Raw genomic sequence first — 23,452 nt, forward strand, 5'->3', positions numbered from 1 at the left:
CCCCCCAACCCCCCGCCCGCCCCGCGCCAGGGCGTCGGGAGCCTGGGGCGGCCGAGGGGGGAGAGCGGCTGTCCGCCCGGCGCGGCGCAGGCCCCCGGCCGGCGACCCCCGCCATGGGGCGGGCGCGGGCGTCCGAGTAGCCGCAGCCCCCCGGAGCCGGGGCGAGCGCCGCCGCAGCCCGCGCTCCCGTCCCGGCCGCGCCGCGCGTCAGGCCCCGGCAGACGCTGCGAGGGAGATGAGGAGTTTCGACCGGAATCCGCGGGAGAGACGACTCGCCGCGGAGCCGTGAGGAGGAGGACGCCGGGAGGAGAAAGGAAGAGCGTCCTCCGGGCGGGACCGGGCGGGCGGCGAGCCGAGGGGCTGCCTCGGGGACCTCGCCCCCTCCCCGGCCGCCGCCACCGCCGCGCCGCCGCCGCCGGGGCGCTCTCGCAGCGGCGGGCGGCAGCCTTTGCAGCAGCGCCGAGCTTTTCCCTCCCCCATGTACCTTCTGGGGCTTTCCTCCCTTTTCCGTCTTCCTCCTTCCCGGGAAGTGAATTGCTGATGCGGATCGGACCCGATTCATTAATGATGCAGCCGGATTCGTTGCGGGATTGTGTTGCACGAGCTGAATTTTGAATGAAGGAGAAGAGTTGTATTTTGTTTTCTTCTTCTTCTTTTTTTTAAAGAAGTCCTGACTCTTTGGTTCGCTGTACTTTTAATTATTATTTTATTTAAATATACGTCTTAATTGTATTATTCTTTTTAAGATGTTTTAGAGATCTATTTTATGGTAACTTTCCCTCCCGATACATGCATCTGTGCGGGATCGAAGACGCTTCGGTGACGGGAGCTTCCTGGCGCGTCGGGGTGTCATTCAGTACCTGCCGTGCACGACAGTGGTGTGCGGGACGAAGGGTTTATTTTTAAAACCGCACCTTGTAAAATTTAGGATCACATACTCGTAGTGCAAACCGTAATACTCACTGAAGGGAAGAGCGGCGGACCCCGAAGCAAACATGTCCGGGGAAGTGCGTTTGAGGCAGTTGGAGCAGTTCATTTTGGACGGGCCCGCTCAGACCAATGGGCAATGCTTCAGTGTGGAGACGCTGTTGGATATACTCATCTGCCTTTATGATGAATGCAATAATTCTCCGCTGCGAAGGGAGAAGAACATTCTTGAATACCTGGAATGGGGTGAGTTTGTATTTTTCAGTAAGCTCCCTGGAGGTGGGCGCTGGGATTTAATTGTCGCAGGGGAGTTACCGTGAGTAAGCTGTCGACTCTGTCATCAGTGTGTAGATAGGCAGATAGATGGTCCGTGTACCATGTATTTATAACATAGACTTAAATAATGGGTATGGTACGTACATTTAAATGTATGTGCAGTGAAGGTATAGATACCAATTATTCAAGTTTTTTTTTTTTTTTTTTTTTTTGCTAAGTTTTTGGTAGATATTTTCCCAAGAGTAAAACCATGCGACTCAATTATTGCCTTGATTTAATGTGGAATTTAGGAGGAAGAACTTATGTTTAGAGGTCAATAGTAAGAGATTTTGAATAATTCTGTGATGAGCAAAATGGATTATTGCTCACAGTTGCCTAACGCATGGCGGAATAACACACATTCAGTTGAAAGGTATTTATTGGTGGAAGCATTCCTTCCCGGTCTTTGGAAATCACTCTTGAAAAGGGGAGGAGATAGTGAAACGTCTTAGGTCAACAGGAACTGGAAGGTGGTGATCTCGGGGATTTGTTTTCATCTCCCTGTGGTACAAACAAAGGAAACTACTAAACATGGGCTTTCCAAAAATTGTCATGTTCTTCAGATAGCATGACATAATAGTTAAAAAATTTTGTGATAGTAGTTGGTGGAGAATGTTTGGGAACAGCTCCCACTTGAGGGTTAGACGGACTATAAATTTAATGCAGATCTAAACCGGTGAGATTTTTGTCTCCATTTCCTGAAATAGAGATGTGATTTCGAAGACCCGCTGTAGTGCCATAGATCAGAGATGAGCGCAGACGCTCCATGTGACCTTCAGGCTTGAAGGCTTGGCTTAAGTTCTGCTTCCCGTGTTACACGCGAGCACATTCCAACATCCAGCGGCTCTGTTGGAACAACACACATCACCACCCACACCTGTGTTGGTACATCGGCTGTTGAGGAGTATTAGCTAAAGAAGTGTTTGTACCTTTGGAATATTAATAATTTTAGTTTGTTGGAAAATGTTTGTCCTGAAATGTCTTTGTTCCCAAGTAAAGCTGTATTTTCTTGAAGTAAAAATCAAGTGGTGACTATTTCGTTCATTTATTTTTTTGATTTGAAATTTATGAAAAATTAGTTGGTTAGGAAAAAAAATTAGTTGGTTAGGTAGATAACTCATTCAAGATGGCCTATAGGTAATAACTTTCTCCAACTTGCCAGTATCAGAAGTTTTCTAACAAGTTGATGTCATGAGGTATTTAAAAATGTGTGTGTATGTGTATGTATTTATAAATGTGAACAGGATGATTTTTATAAACAGACCGCCAGGCTTATATTAGGAATGTAAGAATTCTAAACTATCTTCTCTCTTAAGACTGAGACAATTTTGATTGACTTTGGTACTGGTTTCATACGTCTTTTATTTTTATGTGTAGAGTAAAATATTTTGCAAAACGTATGTTGTTTTGCATCCCATGTTTCCTAGATTCAGAGATTTTTTTTTTAGTGTTTTGAAAATTTAAAGAAAAGGTTTAGGTACTTTTAGAATTTCAGTTCTTGAGTTAAGTACCATAGGGACACTCTTGACTATGATCATGATTATCATTTAGTAGCTGTTCTTTCTCATCTACAAAATGATGGGAGAACTCTATGTATGCACCAGTAATAAATATGATTTTAAAATTGTGGTAAAAGAGAAAATCATATCCTCAGTTGCCTTTTGGTTGAGTTTACATAGTTTCATGCAAGAAGGTATTTTGCTGTTTTGCTAGAATAATTTATATTTTTTTCACCAAAGATGTTTTCTTGGATTTTGTTTCTTATATCTCTATTAAAAAACTTGCTTATGCATATTTAGTTTAAGCCAAAAGTCAAGTAAGTATTTGGCCAAATATACTTTATTTTTCTTAATATGTTTGAGTATTTCAAACCAGGGACTTTGCACAGTTTAAAGTAAGTTAAGTTTCAGTGGTATCCTTAGTATTTTGCCTCCTTAGAAGTCTGACAGGATGTAACAAAAATGTACAGTCTCCAGTAAATTTGTATTATTTTTCTCAGTAGTAGAGAAAAAGAGTCTAGAATTTTTAAGGAATTTGTACGCTGTTGGGGTAGGCAGTGTCTAGTCAGGCATTTTTAAGTGTGAGGTCTCAAAAGTGGGAGTTACCAACCATAGACATTTGGGTAAAGACTAAGAAAAAGTTAAGAATGGAAAAGCTGTCAAAAGATGTATCTTGAGTGGTGTATTTATTATTTTTAAGTTATTTGAGAATTTAGGTTAAGAATGCCAGTCTGTTCCTCCATTTAAGTATTGAAATAAATCAGCTGTTGTTTGCGTTGAACTTGATTGCTACATTTTGGGGACATGTCCTATGTTATTCTTATCATCTAACATTATATAAAGAACAGATGAAGTTTCCAGATAGTGAAATGACTTCAATTTAATTTCTTAAACATTATTTTTTTGGTTGGTATTGGAAATTTATAGGGATTGTTCATTGGGCTTAAATATAATTCTGATTTGTGTTAAATGATACACTTTTTAGTTTGAGTTTTAAAAGACTCAGTGTTTGCAACAGTAGAGCAGTAGTAGTTAAATACTCTGAATTACATGGTGTATATTTGTGTTTGGCTGTTTACATTAATGAATGTGTCATCTAGTTATGCCTTATTTTTAATGCTGGTGATAGGCTACTTTAAAAAATGGAGTCAGCCAAGGTTCTGTCTGCCTTGCTTCCTTTCCATCAGTTTCACTTTATTCCTAGTTATGGTCCGTTTCACTTTTACATTGGTATAGTTAATGTTTTGTTCATTACAGTATCATGACAAAAACAACTGATATTTTACTCAGATATGTTTTTTTGGTCGGGAGGAGGGCAGCATTCCTTGCTTGTGCTGATGGCTTGAGGGAGGAAATAAGTAGAGTTTTAGAGAGGAAGAAGAAATTAAGGCAGTGAGCAGTAGAGCAAGGGGATAAGAGTACCTTAAGGCCATGGACCACTTAGATTTAATAATATATATTTTCTAGTTATATCCAGTAAGATTTGAAAGACTTTTGTGTCCTTGTTTTTTAACTGGTGAAATGATAATGGTTTGAATGTTTGTTTATAAAGTAATAGTTTTGATGTCAGTAGTATATAACTCTAGCATTAGTTACAATACAGTTGTAGAAGTGAGAATAACGTTTATATTATAAACTTATTTGCTAACAGTGACTAAAATGAGTGCATTTTTCATTGAATTGGCTACCCTCTACTTTGAAATAGGAAATTGGAATTTTAGGGAATTCTTTACCAACTTACTTAAAGAATACATGTAGGATAATGTTACTCAATACAAAAGAAGCAAGCAAGGCTATCTGTATAACTTTTTTGATGGTTTCTGAATCTTTTTTTTTTTTTTTTGATGGTTTCTGAATCTTATACTTTGTAATATTTCACTTAAATTATCCTTAATATAATCTTACAGATTATTTAGTGTATGCACACACATACATCTAAATGATTAATAATAAGCTTGTTACTAGAGCACTTCAGTGGGTACTGTGGTTTAAACTTTTCACTGGGGTAGTTTTAAAGCTAATTCACATTTTTTCAGGTGTGGGTCAATTAAGTGAGGTGGAAATGCCTTCATTAGAAGTATCTGAATCTTTTCTGGGACACCTGGTTCTTCACTTCTGTGGCTCCTTACTAGCTTTATGTTAGCAGAATTTGTCATACCAAACCATCAAAGTGTTCGTTTCATACAGATGATTAAGTTTATTTTTAAGTCCTCAGGATTGTCATAAATGTCATTGGAAATACAGATTGGGCACTTGTTTCCTTTATACTAGTCATCTATTATTCTTTTCCTAAGAATGATAGTGAGGAAGTAGAATTTTTTGACCTAATACAATGCTGGTACGTGGTAGAAGCAAGTTCAGTAAGTAGTGGCTATTTCTTTAGCATTTCTCTTTTGTTTCTGTTTTTAATGGAAGTATAGCCAACACAGTATTATTTTCAGGTGTGCAGTACAGTGATTCAGCAATCCTATACATTACTCAGTGCTCATCAAGATAAAAGTACTCTTAATCCCTTTTATCTGTTTCACCCATACCTCCCATCCAACTTCCCTCTGGCAACCACCACTTTGTTCTGTGTTGAAGAGTCTGTTTTGTTGGTTTGTTTTTTTTGCCTTCTGTTTGTTTTATTTCTTACATTCCATATATGAGTAAAATCATTTGGTATTGTGTGTGTGTCTCTCTTTTTGAAGAATTTATTGCTCTGTGAGAATGGGCACGTTAGGAGTAACAGTTTAAGAATTTTAGGAATTTATTTTTCATATGGATATGTAGGGCATACTTTAGTATAGCAGTGTAAAAACAAATAGCATAATGTTGGCAATTTTCTGAAATATTTCATAATTCCTGGGAGTTGATTAATATTATGGAGTAAGCCCAGGCTATTTTAGGGTAAAGGAACCAAACTTGGTATGAATTAATAATTTATTATTCTACTCTTCAGTGGCAGTCAAAAAATTGCTTTGAAATCTTTTCTCCTTTGGCACTCTTATTGCTAGTATGTTGTATATAGTAGCCCATTGTATTTCATCCTATTGATTTTGATGGATTTTAAAGTCAATTTACTAAGTCCAACCAGCATTTAAAAAATTAAATAGACCAGAATAGAAAATGTCAAGGACATCATGTTTAGAAAGAATAAGTATTTTCATGCAAAACTCGTGTTTTCCTGTATTTCTATTACAGATTTGGACCCAAAAAGTTTGAGACTCTAGTGTAGATGAAGCTAAAATATGTTGTTTGACAGCAAAAGGATTAGAGACCAAGCACCCCCCCCCCAAAAAAAAAACTACACAGGATAAATTTAGGGACAGATTAAGATTTAAAGAAGAGGAATTTAGGAAGGAGCAAAAAACTTGGAAGGAGGGATGGAGAACGGGAGAAAGGATGACTGATAAAAATGAGCATGAATATAGTGTTTTCCTGGGTTGCTACTTAAGTCTGCACTGTGAATAGGTATGTTTAATTTACAAGAACTTAGTGAACAGAGAAATTGATTTCACTCCTGTTCTGTTCTGTTCTGTTTTGTTTTCGTTTTTTTTAAAGATTTTATTTATTTGACAGAGAAAGATCACAAGTAGGCAGAGAGGCAGGCAGAGGGAGAGGCGGGGGAAGCAGGCTCCCTGCTGAGCAGAGAGCCCAATGCAGGCTCCATCTCAGGACCCTGAGATCATGACCTGAGCCGAAGGCAGAGGCTTAATCCACTGAGCCACCCAGGCGCCCCAGCTTCACTCCTTTGTATTGTCTGAGTCTTTGATGGTTCATTTCTTTTTCCTTTGACATTTTTCCTTCTCTGACTTTGGGGTCCTGGATGTTGGCTCATTGATTGTCAAAGTTGGAAGTTTTTTGAACATGAGGGATGATCATATGACTTGTAGATATTGGTATTAGTTTTTTTGTTATATCTTCCCGTTGCTTCAGATGAACTCTAGAGTAGATGCAAGTGAGAAGGGTTTGCTGCTTCCATGGATTTTCTGATCCCTTCCTACTCATGAAACTACCAGTGGGAGTGACCTCAAGTTTTCAGAAGCTATGGCCAAGAACTGCTCTGCTGCTTTCACTGTATGTTAATGAGTCAAGAATTTCTTTACATAATTTTTGTTTTTGAATGACCTCACTGTAAGTATAGGTCATCCCAGATGTAGGAATGGCTATTTTTTTGTTATCACTGCATACAAAACTCCTTTGTAGGTCAAGAGGATTTCTTTCTCTTCCCCACTGATGTCCATCAGAGCACTTGGATCACTCTTCCCAGCTATTTGCTTTGTTCTTTCTTCCTAGTGTCCACCTCTTTTCCAGCTAGTACATGGGCAATGGCTAACCTTATATTGGCTAACCCCCTTTCTACTGCTTCTCTATCTGCTGCTGTAGGAAGACAGCACTTTAGCTCTTGTGGTAACAGAAGGTATGGAGATCTGGCTCCCCACTCTCCCATCTTGCTGTTTGACCCTTAATTTTTTCCTCCTATGAACTGTTTAGTTCTATTTTGGAATTAGGGCTTCTTCACTCTAGCCCCATCCCTAGTTTCAAAATGTGTTCTGGAAACCCAGGGGATATTAATAGGTGCTTTGTGGTAAGGGAGGGAAGAGAGATGTTTCTGTGGCTAATTAAATTTGGGAAACTATTTTAAACAAAATTAAACATCAGAAATACTGCCAGTTATCCTAGAATTTGTACAGTTGGTATGATTATAGAACCATATTTTTAAAGAATATCTGGAAGATGTATGGCAACCAGTATTCCATGGAATACTCTTTGGGAAATGCACTTTTAGTACGAGGTTGTGGTGTTCCTTATATGAGGATTAGAAAGAGATAATTTTGGGATACTGTGTGGTTTGAGAGAGAATCTGAATCTGAATAAATTTTCTTTTACTTTTTAGTGGTTGTGGATTTTTAATTGTCTATTGTGTGATAGTCATGCGAACTGAGAGAGAAACTTGATCGTGGTGGTCTAGCACAAGTGTGATGGTGATGAACAAGTACATCTAGGAAAAGCACCTTATAAAGTAGAGTGAAATTAGATATAAAGTAATGAACCAGTGCTATCAGCTCCTATAGTCTTTGAAATTACTGAGAAGACTATTTATGACCTTTTCTTGGTCTAATTAAACTTGCTTTTCAAGTATAGGCACTCACAGTAAATACAGAAATTCTCACTTTATCTTTTGTAGCTTTAGTTACTATAATTGTTTACACGTTGCAAAAGTGTTTATCTGAAATAGTTTTATTCATTACTTAGTGATATTTAAGAGGAAAAGATCAAGGACTTGGCCAATTTTAGAATTCATTACCGTACTAAGTATTGTTTTTTGTAAGTTAGAGTGTTTTAACTAAGCTATTGGTTTCAGACTGTTGAACTAGTGTGGAATTTCCTTATTATCTATAACATATGTATGAAGCTATGGGTTTCAAGTGCCAGCACCTATTTATATCTGGTGTAAAGAAACCAGAAAATACAATCCTTTTATTAAAGAGAAAAACATATATACAGGCATACCTTGGAGATACTGAGGGTTTGGTTCCAGACCACTGCAATAAAGTAAATATCCTAATAAACTGATTCAAATGATTTTTTTTTTTTTTTTGGTTTTCCAGTGCATGTAAAGGTTATGTTTACATTACTGCGGTCTACTAAATGTGTAATAGCATTATATCTTAAAAAAGGACATACCTTGATTAAAAAATGCTTTATTGTTTAAAAATGGTAGCCATCATCTGAGTTTTCAGCGAGTTGCAATCTTTTTGCCGCTGGGAGGTCTTGCCTCCATGTTGGTGACTGCTGACTGCTCAGGGTGGTGGGCGCTAAAGGTTGGGGTGGCTATGGAGATTTCTTAAAACAACAATGAGTTTGCCTCATTAGATCCTCATGAAGGATTTCTCTGTAGCATGTGATGTTGTTTGATAGCATTGGAGCCATGGGAAAATTTCTTCCATAACTGGAGTCAGTCCTCTCAAACGCTCCTGCTGTCTTATCAACTTAGTTTGTGGGATAGTCCAAAACTTTGTTGTCGTTTCAATGATCTTCACAGCATCTTCAGCAGAAGTACATTCCATCTAAGCAAACACTTTCCTTGCGCCTCCATGAGAAGCGACTTCATCCGTTCAGGTTCCATCATGAGGTTGCAGCCCGTCCGTCCCATCCTCGGGCTCTGCTCCTGATTCTCGTTCTCCTGCTCTTTCCTCCCCGTCTGCTGTGACTTCCTCCCGTGAAGTCTTGAACCCCTCAGGGACCTCCCTGAGGGTTGCGGTCAACTTCCTCCAAACCCCTGTGAATGTTGGTATTTTGATGACTTCCCATGAATCATGGATGCTCATAATGGCATCTAGAGTAGATGAAATAAAAAGATGAATCCTTTCCAGAAGGTTTTTGATTTACTTTGCCCAGATCCATCAGAGGAATCATGCTCTGTTGCAGCTATAGCCAAATGAAATGTAGTTCTTCAGTATTAAGATTTGAAAGTGCAAATATGATCCATGGGCTTAGAATGGATGTTGTGTTAGTGGTCATGAAAACAATCCTAATCTCATTACCCGGCTTCATCAGAGCTCTTGGGTGCCCAGGTGCATTGTCAGTGAGCAGTAATGTTTTGAAAGGAATCTTTTTTCTGAGCAGTGGGTCCCAACAGTGGCCTTAAAATCTTCAGTAAACCAGGTTGTAAACAAATGTGCTGTCATCCAGGCCTTGTTGCTGTGGTCACAGAGCACGGGCAGAGTAGACTTAGCCTCCTTCTTAAGGGTCCTAGGATTTCTGGAATGGCACCTGAGCGCTGGCTTCCCCTTAAAGTCACCAGCGGCACGAGCCCCTCACAGGAGAGTCAGCCTGCCCTTTGAAGCTTTGAAGCCAGGCGTTGACTTCTCTCTGGCTGTGGAAGTTCTAGATGGCATCTTCCAGGGCAAGGCTGTTTCGTCGACACTGAAATCTGGTGTTGCGTGTGGCCGCCTTCATGACTTCTCGGAGCTGGATCTTCTGGAGAACTTGCTGCAGCTTCTCTGTCAGCACCTGCTGCTTCAACTTGCACTTCTGTCCAGACGACTTCTTTCCTGAAGCCTCGTGAACCAACCTCTGCCAGCGTCAGACTTTCTTCTGCGGCTCCCTCACCTCTCTCAGCCTTCCCAGAGTTCAGTCAGGGCCTTGCTCTGGGTGAGGCTTTGGCTTGAGGGAATGTTGGCTGATGGCTGTGTTGGCAGAAGGCTGATGGCTCTTCTGTCCAGACCACCGAAACGTCCTCCGTATGAGCTGTAAAGCTGTTTCACTCTCTTCTCATTCATGCGTTCACTGGAGTAGAACGTATAATTTACTTCAAGAACTTTTTCTTTGCTTTCGTAAGTTGGCTGTTTGGTACAAGAGGCCTGGCTTTTGGCATGTCTTGGCTTCCAATGTGACTTCCTCACCCAGCTAAATCATTCCTAGTTACGATTTAAAGTGAGAGGAGGCTTTTCCTTTCACTGGAACACTTACAGGGCATTGTAGGGTTTTTCACCTGTCTAATTTCGGTACTGTCGCATCCCATCTTGGAGAATAGGGAGGCCCAGGGAGGGGGACAGAGACTGGGCTGGGCGATGGCCTGTTGGTGGAGCAGTCAGAACACACACATTTATCGTCTGAGTTCTCCGTCTTCTGCAGGCATGGTGCGCAGTGCTCCTAAACGGTTACATCAGTAACATCACAGATTACTGGTCCCTGGATCACCACAACAAATGTGATAATGAAAAGTTTGAAATACAGCAAAATGTGACACAGACACAAAGCAAATGCTTTTGGAACAATGGTGCTGATGTAATGTTGCCATATACCTTCAATTTGAAAAAAAAAAAAAAAGAAAAAGAAAAATAAAGACTATCTAGGAAGCACAACAGCCTGACGCTATGTCACAGTGCCTTTGACATTCACTTCATTTCATCTTATCTCATAGACATTTCATCATCTCACATGGTCACAAGAAGGCTGCGTACAGTACATTGAGATATTTTGAGAGACTGTTCACAGCGATATAACTTTTATTACAGCATAGTTTTATAATGGTTATATTTAATAGTTATTGGTAATCTCTTACTATGCCTCATTTATAAATAAAGCTTTCTCATAGGTATATACATATAGCAAAAAATGTAGTATATATAAGGTTCAGTACTATCTGCAGTGTCCCGGCTGAGGGGGTGCTGTCCTGGAACAAGGGGGGATGTTGGTAATTGGTGCTGTTTCAGCCCTATGTGAGCAACTCTCTGATTACTGTAAACTTCTCTGGATATCAAGGTGGCAGATAATAAGACTAGAGGATAATTCTGTTTGATTATTTAAAGCCAAATTGCTTATAGGGGGACAGATTAATTAGCTTTTCTTCTCTCCCCTCTGATACACATTTATTTTTCCCTTCTTCCCCATCAACACTGTTCTTCTCTCCCTAAATCTAATTATGGTTGAAAGTACTTCTTATGTGGATGAAAACAGTCTTTTAAGAGTACATGTGAATTAGTTCAGTCATGTGCGGTCATTTAACTTTCGGTTTTATTTCAAATTGCTTAAACATCACTGTAGGCTTAATCAGTGAAAAAAAAAACCACCTATTCTGTTTGCTCTATTCATAGTGATAAAGCTTAATTAAATTTACTTAGAGTTTCCATGGTGAAGATCTGCAAGTGGAATACCTCAACCCGAAATATTCCTTTCTAAACGAATATACTGGTAAAGAGCAAGGGCTTTGGCTTCAGACTGACTGCTTTGGTTATTGGCTGGATGATTTAAGCAAGTTACTGAACCTCTCCCTGTTTTATCATCTGTGAAAAAATGGACATAATAGTAATAGCTTATTTTGCAAAAGGTTGAAAGTTGATTTAGGTTTATTCCTTTTCTGGTGATTTATATTTCCTTTTTTTTTCTGGTTTTCTTTTTCTTAAGTCTTATATATTCATTTGAGAGAGAGCAAGAGCAAGGGAAAGGAGCAGAGGGAGAGGAAGAAGCAGACTCCCCACTGACACCACCCCCCCGATGTGGGGCTCTATCCCAGGACCCTGGGACCACGACCTGAGCAGAAGGCAGACACTTAACTGACTGAGCCCCCATTTGCCCCTTTTATCTGGTTTTCTAAGTTTTTGTCTAGCATTATGATAAAGGAAGAACTAAAACACTATTGTTTGGGTAAAGTTTAATTGGATTGTATAGCTGTATTAATACTGGGATGTATTTCATCAGTAACAAATTTTATCTCTTACTGATGATATTTTATTTAAATGATATTGGCATTGGAGATGTCTTTCATTATGTGACTGTGCCAACAGCATCTTATTCCTTCTTTTAGGACAAGATATTTTGCATTGAACATCTTGTTATTAACTGAACTATTTTCAGCAGATATCAAGCCAGTACCTATTCTTTGCATCACCAACAACAAATATTATTACATGGATAGCTATGTTTCATTTTTATATTTATATAGTTCCAATCTGCAAGTGAGTGGTAGAGTTCTAGACTTCGACTCAAAAGATGAAAATAATCATGAAAGGTCATTGAGGTATTGTTCACTTAGGACTTTTTGTGGATTAAGGGTTATGCAGCACCGTAAGTACATGTTGTGGTCTAGCAGTAAGTATGAAGAAAATGAACAGTATACACTAGTGTTTTCTAAACTATATTTCAAGGGATATAAATGAATATTCTGAAGATTAAGAGTTCAGTGAATATGTAAGATTGAGAAATAGTTTTATTGCATCTTTGGCTATTACAAAACTCATTGTCAGAGTAAAAGTTTTTTAAAAGTTGTGCTGTAGGGGCACCTGGGTGGGTCAGTGGGTTAAAGCCTCTGCCTTCGGCTCAGGTCGTGATTCCACGGTCCTGGATCGAGCCCCGCATCCATGGGGCTCTCCGCTCAGCAGGGAGCCTGCTTCCCTTCTTCTCTCTCTGCCTGCCTCTCTGCCTACTTGTGATCTCTGTCTGTCAAATAAATAAGTAAAAATCTTTAAAAAACTTATTTAAAAAAGTTGTGCTGTACGGAAACCCTTTTTAACCTTGTTTTACCTAGAATTTGCCTCAGTCATTTGTCTTTTGAACCCTTTTTATGAGGAACATTAACAGTTTGGGAAAAGACTGTACTAGACTCAGTAGGTACCGTCAGAGCCTTTGAACTGCTCATGTGACAGAGGTTGTTACTAAAATCTATCACATGGTTTTTTGCATATTATTGCAAGTTACATCAGACTCCAAAGGTGAGGATTGAATGACTTGCCTTTATTCTTTCTCTGCTTAACATTTTTTAGCACTGCCCTTTGTAGCAACCAGAAGCTGTAGTCTTTTATTTGGTGAGCATGGAGGTCTGCACTGGATGGATGGATGCGTGTTTACATTAAGACCCCCGTACATGCTTTTGAATTCGTGTGTGCAGTTACTGGTTTGCAGAGATGCTCCTGCTCAACCTAGTCGTTTCCGTTTTTCAGTGCAGCTACCTCTCTAATCATTGCATTGTCCAGAATTCGAGAGATTGTGGTGAGTGTCGGGAAACAGAACAAAGCTAAGCCGACTTTATGAGGGTTTGGTAAAACCAACCTAGTTGTTCTGCTGCAGCCAGCATCCCATCCTTAAATATCTGGTGTACTGGGAGAGGCGAATGCCCCAAGTTGCTTTATGAACAGCAGTTAAGCATTTATATCTGTCCTAAGATTTAAAAAAATGCTTGTTTAAAAAGATTAGGAAAAGCTTGAAATGGCTAAAGCCCCACTTTAAGATTGTATTGCTAGCTAAGTATGGCTTTGCCCTGACCAAAAATTATAACTAAGAAGCATTTAAAAACAGACTGAAAGCTCAGGGATATAGTCAAGCTGACATACTGGTATGATACCATAAAGTTTCTCCATGCTCCATACTTATAAAGATTTTCCTAGAGTTTATGGTTAAAGCCACAGTAGTGTTTGCAAGTCTAGTGTGATTTCTATTTCTGCTTTTTGCTGCATGCCTTTGTAATGTGTCACCCCATTTCTCACTGATGCATGCTAAGTTAACAGTTTTCCGCAGGAGTCCTTGCTGTGTTACATTGCATCAGGTTATGATTAAGTATGATCGTTTTTGTTTCTTTAGCCTGTGTTCCTGTGGTAATCTCAATTAAGTATGGGTTATCCTGATTTTATTTAACTTCTGTGTCTATCTGGCTCAGTTGACTTGCCTGTATTAAACGTATCTAAATGGATCCCATTTCTGGATCTTACCTTATTAATCATGCTTTTGTTTCTCCATTAAATGCTGAGTAATGTATAACCTCATTATTTCCTGTGTCCCTAACCTGAAAATATTGTGAATCCTACCCAGGGCTTTTGTTTATTTTTTATTTTATTTTTTAAAAGATTTTATTTATTTGAGAAAGAGAGAGATTGAGAGACAGAGCAAGCATGGGGAGGAGCAGAGAGAGAAGGAGAAGCAGATCCCCCTGCTGAGCAGGGTGTCTGATGTGGGGCTCAATCTCAGGACCCTGAGATCATGACCTGAGTGAGCCAAAGGCAGATGCTTACCTGGCGGAGCCACTCAGGTGCCCCAGGGCTTTTGTTTAGTAGATGGATTTTTAAAAAAACACAACGTGATCCTTTGATCATAACAACATCCTGCTTAATATCCTACAGTGACTACTAATAGTTTTTGGAATGACATTTAAACTCCTTAGTGTGACATACAGAATTTTTAACGATATAGTCTTTGTCTATTTTCCTCATCTTTTTCATCTCTTAAACCCACAAATTTGAAACAAAGAAAAATTACAGAAAAATTGCAAGTGCAGTACAGTGTCTTTCCCTCTGAACCATTTGAGAATATATTGCCTATTGATTTCCTATCATTCCTAAGTATGTTTGTGTGTATTTTATATATTTTCTTGTATAATCACGATACAAATATTAAAATCAAGAAATTGACATTGATGTGTTACTATCACTATCATCTAATCTTCAGGCCTCATTCAAGTTTTGTCAGTTGTGCTGATAATATTTTTATAGAAAAAGTTCAGAATCACATGTTATATTTGGATGTCATGCCTTTTAGTGTTCATTCAGTCTGGACTGTCTTCAGACTGAGACTTCTGAAGATTATTGGCCAGTATTTTGCAACACTTGTAGTAACACTAAATTTGGGTTTGTTTCCTCATGATGATACGTCTTTGGCAAGAATATCCCAGAAGTGATCCCATGCAGCCCTTTTATGGACATCCTTTTCATCTAGTACAGCCTTTAGGATCCTGCTCTGGTCCACCATGGTTTCTGTCCCCACCTGTGCTTACTTTGATCTTCCCCACCTGATGGCGTGTGTGTGTGTGTGTGTGTGTGTGTGTGTGTGTTTATAATTTTCTTTATATTTATTTCCCATTCTCACCTTTAAAAAACTTTTTTTTTTCTTAAAGTTTTTTTTATTTGTCGGAGGGGGAAAGAGAGAGTGCTTGAGCAGGATGGGGGCAGAGGGAGAAGCAGGATCCCCACCAAGGAAGGAGCCCAGTAAGGAACTTGATCCCAGGGCTCTGGGATCATGACCTGAGACAAAGTCAGAGACTTAACCAAACAAGCTACCAGGTGCTCCTCACCTTTAAAAAATCTTTAAAAATTCTTTACATAATTCATATATAGTGAAATTTACTCTTTTTGGTGTGTATTCTGTGAGTTTTAACAAATGTAGAGCTCTAGCGCAGTCAAGATGCAGAGTATTTCCATCACCAACAGCCCCCCCCGCCCGTCCGATTCTCTGGTATTGCCCTTTTGTACCACATTCACCTTTTGCTGTAGCTGTAATGAAGTGTTGTCTCTACTACTGATTAAGGCACATCTTTGACTATTCCATGACTTTTCTCTCATTGGTTAATTTGTTTGGAAACTTGTTTTCTATACCACCCCCCGATCCTACTACACATGACACATGGTAGGCATCTGGTAATGTTGATTTATGTTATTTTATTTCAAAAGTGATTGTATAAGTAGTGGTTTATAATCCCCTCCCTTACCAGTTGATAGTCGGTAAACAAGTATTTCATGAAGTAAAGATAAGGAGAAGAGGGTGCTACTTATCTTAAGGAATAAGATAAAATCAAATTTTTAATTTTTCAAGTTAAAATTTTTTTTACATCAAGTATGTAATGTTTAATCTTACCTGCACAGTGTCTTATAAAAACTTTGAAGTCTGGTGATTATGAGGTGAACACACATATATAATTTCATTCCCTTCTATAGTTTCCTAAAACTAGAGTAAAGGAATTTTTAAAAGTAGTAAACCTTTACAGATGAGAAAAACAGGAGAGATGCTGTAGCAGTGAAATTACGGAAGGCGAAAAGTGGGCAGATGAGCGATAACTGACTTAGCAGATCTGAGAAAATTAAATCCTCAGTAAGAGTGAAAGCTGAGGGCTTACCCAGTTTACTCAGCAGAATCCTCAAAAGTCTTAGAAATTGGTCTCTTAAGGAACCTCTGAAAGTTGAGGTGTGGGTGGGACTAAAATATGGAGGAGTGATTGAAACTTCTGTAACCAATAGGAACTCTCAGGCCCTTCCCTACTGCGTGCCACTGGGCTACTATAGTTTTTGCTCCCCAGAGATTGGGTGGTTATTCTCAGTAAAATAGAGATTCTCTGGTTTGAGTGATATTAGATGTAGTTTAGGGTGGGCATTTGCTACTGAAAATGAGGTTAAATAAATGTTTATTTACTTCTGCTTGGCTCCCAGAATGCTGACAGCAGGCCTTCATCACAGAGACAGATTTTTAAGGGGCACCTGGGTGGCTCAGTAGGTTAAGTGTCTGATTCTTGATTTCAGCTCAGGTCTTGATCTCAAGGTCATGAGTTCAAGCCCCCTCCTTGGGCTCCACGCTGAGTGTGGAACCTACTTCAAAACAAAAAGATTAGCAGAGTTTTCTTGGACATCAGGGACCCTTCACTGGAGGGCTGTGGTGGTCACAAGACAGTGACAGTCCTTGTTCCAGAGCTTCAGATCGTCTTTTCATTTTCTCGTACTTAATATGGGATGAATAGAAAAGCATGAATAGGAAACCAAAGATTGTCAGTTATCCAAGGAAAGCCTCTACTGCATAAGGCATAGCTCCAAATGAGCAAACAGACAAACAAGCAAAAAAACAACTTATGCGAAATAGACTCACTTCAAAAACAAAACTATGCATATTCTCAGAGATTAGAGAGGATCCTGAAACATATCAGCATGTCATAAAAGGGAAAAAAAGAATGAAAAATAAGTTCTTTGACATTAAGAATGTGATAGCTAGAATTAAAACCTCAGCACAAGAGTTGGAAAGTAAAGCAGGAAAAGTTTCTCAGAAAATAGAACAAAAACTACAAAGAGAAAAGACATAGAACATTGTAGGCCAATTTAGGAGTTCTGAGTAATAATCTGAATTATAGGGATTTCAATAGGGAGAGCAGAGGGGAGAAATTCATCAATGAAATAATTCAGGAAAATGTTCTAGAACTGAAGGTTATGAGTTTCTCTGTAGAGGGGCCCCACCCAGCACAATGGATGGAAATAAACTCACATCAAGACTTGCAGTCAGTACGCTGTGGAATTTTTAGAACTTGGGACAAACAACAGACCCAGAAAGTTTCCAAAGAGAAAGAAAACAAAGGATCAGCAATCAGAAAGGCTTTGGACTTCTCAGCAGCGAAGACTGGAAGCTAAAAGGCAATGTTAATGTTTGAAGACAAATGATTTCCAGCCTGGAATTCTGTACCCAAATTCTTAGTCAAGGGTGAGAATGGGTTAAGGTCATTTTTAGACATGCAGGTTTTTAAAAAAATTTACTTTCTGCAATCATTGGGCTCCCAATAGGGTAAGCAGCCCCCCATCTAGGCTTACTTAGGACCGAGAAGTTGCTCCATATTTGGGACTTGAGCAAAAGCCAGGAAGATCCTAGGCAGACTGATGAGGAGGTCATCCTAGCCCGAACGAAACCGGAGCATGAACTAGGATGAGGAAATGTAGGCTATAGCAAGCAGGAGGCCCAGTACGGGGGAGAGAAGAAGGGGTTTGCTAGGATGATGGAGAAGGGAGAATGAAGAATAGCAGCTTTGCACCCAGCACTGAGGTCAGTCAGTCCAGACAGGAGAGACTTCTACACTGATGTGAATAGACTTCTTGAGAGGAGATTTGGAAGTCTGGAGAGTCTGGGGTTGTTTAGAAAATGAAACAAATGAGAAAGCAATTATTAAAATAAAAACTTGTATAGGAAAGAAAAATAGTAATTTATATGGTTATAGTAATGGAAGCACTGAATATCAATCTAACCAAAATTTAGTGAGGGTGGTGGTGCTTACTGGGGCTTGATGTTTTACTTTTTTTTTTTTTTTTTAAAGATTTTTTTTTATTTATTTGACAGAGAGAGAGAGAGATCACAAGTAGGCAGAGAGGCAGGCAGAGAGAGAGGGGGAAGCAAGCTCCCTGCTGAGCAGAGAGCCCGATGTGGGGCTCGATCCCAGGACTCTGAGATCATGACCCGAGTTGAAGGCAGAGGCTTTAACCCACTGAGCCACCCAGGCGCCCCAACTTTTTTTTTTTTTTTAAAGATTTTATTTATTTATTTCACAGAGAGAGAGATCACAAGTAGGCAGAGAGGCAGGCAGAGAGAGAGAGAGAGAGAGGAGGAAGCAGGTTCTCCGCTGAGCAGAGAGCCCGATGCAGGACTCGATCCCAGGACCCTGAGATCATGACCTGAGCCGAAGGCAGCGGCTTAACCCACTGAGCCACCCAGGCGCCCCCTTTTTTTTTTTTTTTTAAAGAAGATTTTACTATTTGAGTGAGAGAGAAAGAGACCGTGTGTGTGTATGTGTGTGAGCATGTGCACCAGTGCGTGCATGCAGGGAGAGGGGCTTAGGGGGAAGGAGAGGGAGAGAATGTCAAGCTGACTCTGTGCTGAGTGTGAAGAAATGTCAGGGTTTGATCCCATGACCCTGAGATCAGGACCTGAGCCAAAACCAAGAGTCCAGGGCTTAACTAATTGAGCCACCCAGGTGTTCCCGGTGTTTTTCTTAAAGTGACAATTGAATCTGTGTTCAAAAATAACTAATAAAAATGACAACTTAAACAATACCTTTAGTTTTTGCAGAGTCAGAAAGTCCCAATTACCTTATTCTTCTCATGACCTTATTTTCAAACTTTTCTAAGTCCTGTAACTGAGGAACTCAGAACTGGATACAGTAAAGGAGGGATTTAGAATTTGTCAGGATATTCTTCGAGCAGATCAGTCTTTTTTTCTTCTTTAGTGATAATTCTCATAGATGGTAATTTGTAAATTGTATTTATCTACCTGGGGAGGGTAGTTTATTCCTGAAAGAGCTGTGTGGGATAAATTCTATGTATTTACATTAATGATACCCAGATTCTTCAAAGGTTACCCCAGCATACACATAGTACTCATTGTTTGTGGAATTGGACACAGACCAGAACTCTAACAGCAGTAAGGACAAAATAAATCACACAAGTGATATATATGGTGGGTATAATGATCACTTCTGTCATCTAGTAAGCAACTAGGTACTGGGAGAGGGGCCATCAGAACTCCAGTCAGACATACAGCTGTAGGGCAACTCTGTTTCAGCAGTACTGGGCTGCTCTTGAGTCTTCTGAAATCCAAGTTGGTCCTTGCAAGTGAAAAAGAAAAAAAAGCCTCACATTAAATGAGTCTTCTTGGAATGAATTTCACCCATTCACAGAGAAGATGTTTTTGAAACCTAAATGAGCTCTCCTTTTCATTTCTGTTTTAGGGCTGAGTCAAGAGATTTTGTTTCAGGGGGTTGCTGAGACATAGGCCTAACTAGGAAACTGGTCTGATTTCTGGCTGCTCCTGGGTCAGGTTTCATTTTTAATGTGAATATTAAGATGCGTATTAAAAAGCACACCCCAAACAAATCATTATTGCGTTATGGCTGTGGTCTGAATGTTAGTGTCGCTTTCAAATTTGTGTGTTAAAATCCTAACCCCCAAAGATGATGATGGTCTTTGAAGGTGGTACCCTCAGGAATGGACTAGAACCTTTATGAAAGGGGCCGCAGAGGACACAGTGAAGCGGTGCCAGCTTGCCACCAGGAGGAGGGCATTTGCTGGAGTGCACCTGCGCTGGGGCCTTGATTGTGGAGTTCCACTGTTGCAGAACTGTGAGAAATACATTTCCATTGTGTATAAGCCATCCAGTTTTGGTAGTTTAGTACAGCAGCCCAGAGGACCGAAACATTAACATAATACTTTGTTTCCTTGCATTAGATGTTCTTCTGATTCGTTTGTTGACTGCTTCTGTTGTTCAAGGTTATTTTGATTGTTTTTCAGTTTGTTTGGTCACTTATTTTGTTGGGGATTGTATATTTAAAAAGTTGCGAGAAAAATAAATAAATACAAAGTTCTGGGGGTGCCTGGTTGGCTCAAGCGGTAGAGCATCTGACTCTTGATCTTGGGTTTGTGAGTTCGAGCCCCACATTCACGTTGGGTGTAGAGATTACTTAAAACAATCTTAAGGGGCACCTGGGTGGCTCAGTTAAAGGTTAAGTGTCTGATTCTTTTTTTTTTTTTTAAAGATCTTATTTATTTATTTGACAGACAGAGATCACAAGCAGAGAGGCAGGCTGGGGGGGGGGGGGATATGTAGGAAGCAGGCTCCCCACTGAGCAGAGAGCCTGATACGGGGCTCGATCCCAGGACCCTGGGATCATGACCCGAGCTGAAGGCAGAGGCTTAATCCACTGAGCCACCCAGGCACCCCTAAGTGTCTGACTCTTGATATTAGCTCAGGTCATGAACTCAGGGTTGTGGAGCCTGCTTGAGATTCTCTACCCATTCTGTTCCCCCACCCCCACTTGCATTTTCTCTCTCTAAATACATAAAATCTTAAAAAAATAACAAAAAAAGTTCTGTATTTACTCTCACATTTTACGTAAAAGGAAAAAAGCCATATGTAAGATAATTATATCTTAAAGTGGTGGTCATTTTTTAGTTTCTAGATTTAATGGCTTTACTTAAAATGAGAAGGATTTAAAGTAGATACTAAGAGTGCTTGGATTGCAACATCTGTAGTTTGAAATAGTTACTTGGGGTCAGGATAAGGTATTTATGGTAGTCTAGCATGTTTTGATTTCAGTTAGGTATGTCCCCGAAAAATACAACCTCAACCATCCCATTTAAAGAGACAAGGAAATGATGTAATATAACTAGTATTTGCAAATGATAAAGGAATTTTCTCCCCAGCCATGGTGATACTTCCTTTGCAGCAGTGTCTGACTTATGTTTCAGTTCTAAAAGAGATGAAGATAACTTTTGTAAGAGTATATAGTTTTACAGTAGGAGCTATTGGGATTTTAAACAGCTTTAATTGTTAAATGTTTATTAATACCAAGATTTTTCAGGTAAAGCAGTTTTAACTTTTTTTCCCCCTGAAATTGCAAGTGGCTCAAACTGTATTTGAGTCTGAATTACTTGTTTTGAAGATCCAGAAAGCTTTAAAAAATACTGAGGAAATGCTTAGTTCAGTTCACTGTCCTTTCACAGGAGGACTTTGACTTTATTTAACTGCTTCAGGTGATTTATATTTCTTCTTTAACGTTGTTTGTTTCTGAAGGTCCCCAGCCTCCAGAATGTGAAATACACACACACACACACACACACACACACACACACACACACACACACACACACATATGATCATATGATCATATATAATACCTTAGCAGATTGGATATGGAGGTTTATAGATGACCAGTGTATTGTGCTCAGTTTAGACTAATTTTCTTTAAGTGTTTAGGCTATATAGCACCAACATACAAATGTCACTTGTCTATACACATATTTAGCTAAATTAGTAAAACTAACAAGCGATTTTCTTTAGGTTATTGCTACAAAAAATGATACGGGGGTTGCCTATGAGCATCTGACTCTTGATCTCAGCTCAGGTCTTGATCTCAGGGTGGTGAGTTCAAGCTTTGCCCAGCATGGAGCCCACTTAAAAAAAAAAGATATGAGGTGAGTGAGGGCAATTATAGGGGCTGAATTTCTGGTACTATTTGGTCGTAATTTAACTTTGGTTATTTTGTGTACGTGTGTGTGTGTGTTGGATGTCATCTAAATGCTTCCTGTTCCCTGTGCCTTGGAAATATGAATTTGGTATGAAGTATGAATTTGGAATTGTGATATAACTCTGGGGAATTATAGCAGAAGAAATATAAATCATATCAAGCAGTTAAAGTGAAAGTTCTTCTGTGAAAGGACAATAAATGAACTAAAGATCCCTTTGGAATGAATTTTTATAAATGGTCTGATGTAGATGTAGAGGTCTAACATTCCTTTGCGTGTGGAAATCCAATTATCCTGGTATAATTTGTTGAACGGATTATTGTTTCCCCATTGAACAGATTAGCATCCTTTTCAAATATCAACTGATCATAGATGTATGGGTTATTTCTGGACTCTCAGTTCTATTCTGCTGACCTGTATGTTGATCCTTATGCCAGTACTACATACGCAATTTATTATTGTAGCTTTGTGCCAAATTATGAAATTGGGAGGTTTAAGTTTTCTCACTTTGTTCTTCATTTTCAAGAGGTTTTTTTTTTTTTTTTTAAGAGATTTTATTTATTTGACAGAGTGAGGGAACACAAGCTGGAGGAGTGGGAGAGGGAGAAGCAGGCTTTCCGCCAAGCAGCAAGCCCGATGCGGGGCTTGATTCCAGGGCCCTGGCATCATGACCTGAGCCAAAGGCAGATGCCTAATGACTGAGCCACCCAGGCACCCCCTCTTTTTCAAGAGTTTTTTTTTTTTTTTTTTAAAGATTTTTATTTATTTATTTGACAGACAGAGATCACAAGTAGGCAGAGAGGCAGTCACAGAGAGGAGGAAGCAGGCTCCCTGCTGAGCAGAGAGCCCGATCGATGCAGGGCTCAATCCCAGGACCCTGGGATCATGACCTGAGCTGAAGGCAGAGGCCTGAGCCACCCAGGCGCCCCTTTTTCAAGAGTTTTTGACTATCCTAGTCTCTTTGCGGTTCCATGTGGATTCGAGGATTGACTTTTCTGCAGAAAAGACTGTTGGAGTTATGGTAGGGCTCACCTTCTTTATTAACAAACTTGATTGACTGTCTTCTAGCTTTCTTTGCTGTTGGTTGTGGCCACATGACTACTTCTGGTCAGTTGATGTAAGCAGAAGTGATGTGTGTTATTTATCAGAAGTTTTATTAAAAGAGGGGGGCTTCACCCACCTTATTCCCTCCTGCTGCACAGAACACGTGATGTTTTCAGAGCTTGGACCATGAGTATTGGGCATGAGGACCATGCTTCTCCAAGGATGGCATAGCAGTGAACTGAAAACATCCTGGATTCCTGACATCTTTGTCAAGCTCCCTTACCAGCCTTGGACTTTTTAGCTTCAGACTTACTTTACTTGAAAAAGAAATACATTTTTATTTTGTTTGAGCTATGTTTGAGTTTTCTGTTAGGTAGAGCTGAACTGAATCTCAACTTACATACTTTTCCTCCTATATTAATTTGTTATGTCTTCTTTGTGTGCAGTGTGTGAAGGGAGTAAGGAAGAGAATATATTGCCAGAATTGCTGGGACTGTGACTAATGTAAAAATTTTGTGCTGTATATATATCTTTAGTGAATTTAACTGTTGGAATTATTTTTCCTTAATATGTAATATTAAAATGTTGGCCCACTACGTTTGTATCTTTAGGGTAAATACCCAGTAGTGCAATTGCTGGGTCATAGGGTAGTTC

General features: G+C 39.6%; 1 protein-coding gene across 4 annotated transcripts in view; it reads left to right on the forward strand.

Annotated features, from left to right (window-relative positions):
- Nucleotides 1-704: 704 nt before the first annotated feature.
- The window catches only part of LOC111150759 (CDC42 binding protein kinase alpha), a 328,384-nt gene continuing 305,636 nt past the window's right edge, over nt 705-23,452 (forward strand). For all 4 annotated transcript variants that reach the window (XM_022508346.1, XM_022508347.1, XM_022508348.1 and 1 more), the window contains exon 1: nt 705-1,173. In XM_022508346.1, the coding sequence (XP_022364054.1) occupies nt 996-1,173 (178 nt within the window). In that variant the 5' untranslated portion in view covers nt 705-995. The remainder of the gene's footprint in view (nt 1,174-23,452) is intronic.

Source organism: Enhydra lutris, unplaced genomic scaffold (genome assembly GCF_002288905.1).
Source record: "Enhydra lutris kenyoni isolate GAN:26980312 unplaced genomic scaffold, ASM228890v2 scaffoldscaffold24, whole genome shotgun sequence".
NCBI classification, from domain to species: Eukaryota; Metazoa; Chordata; class Mammalia; order Carnivora; family Mustelidae; genus Enhydra; species Enhydra lutris.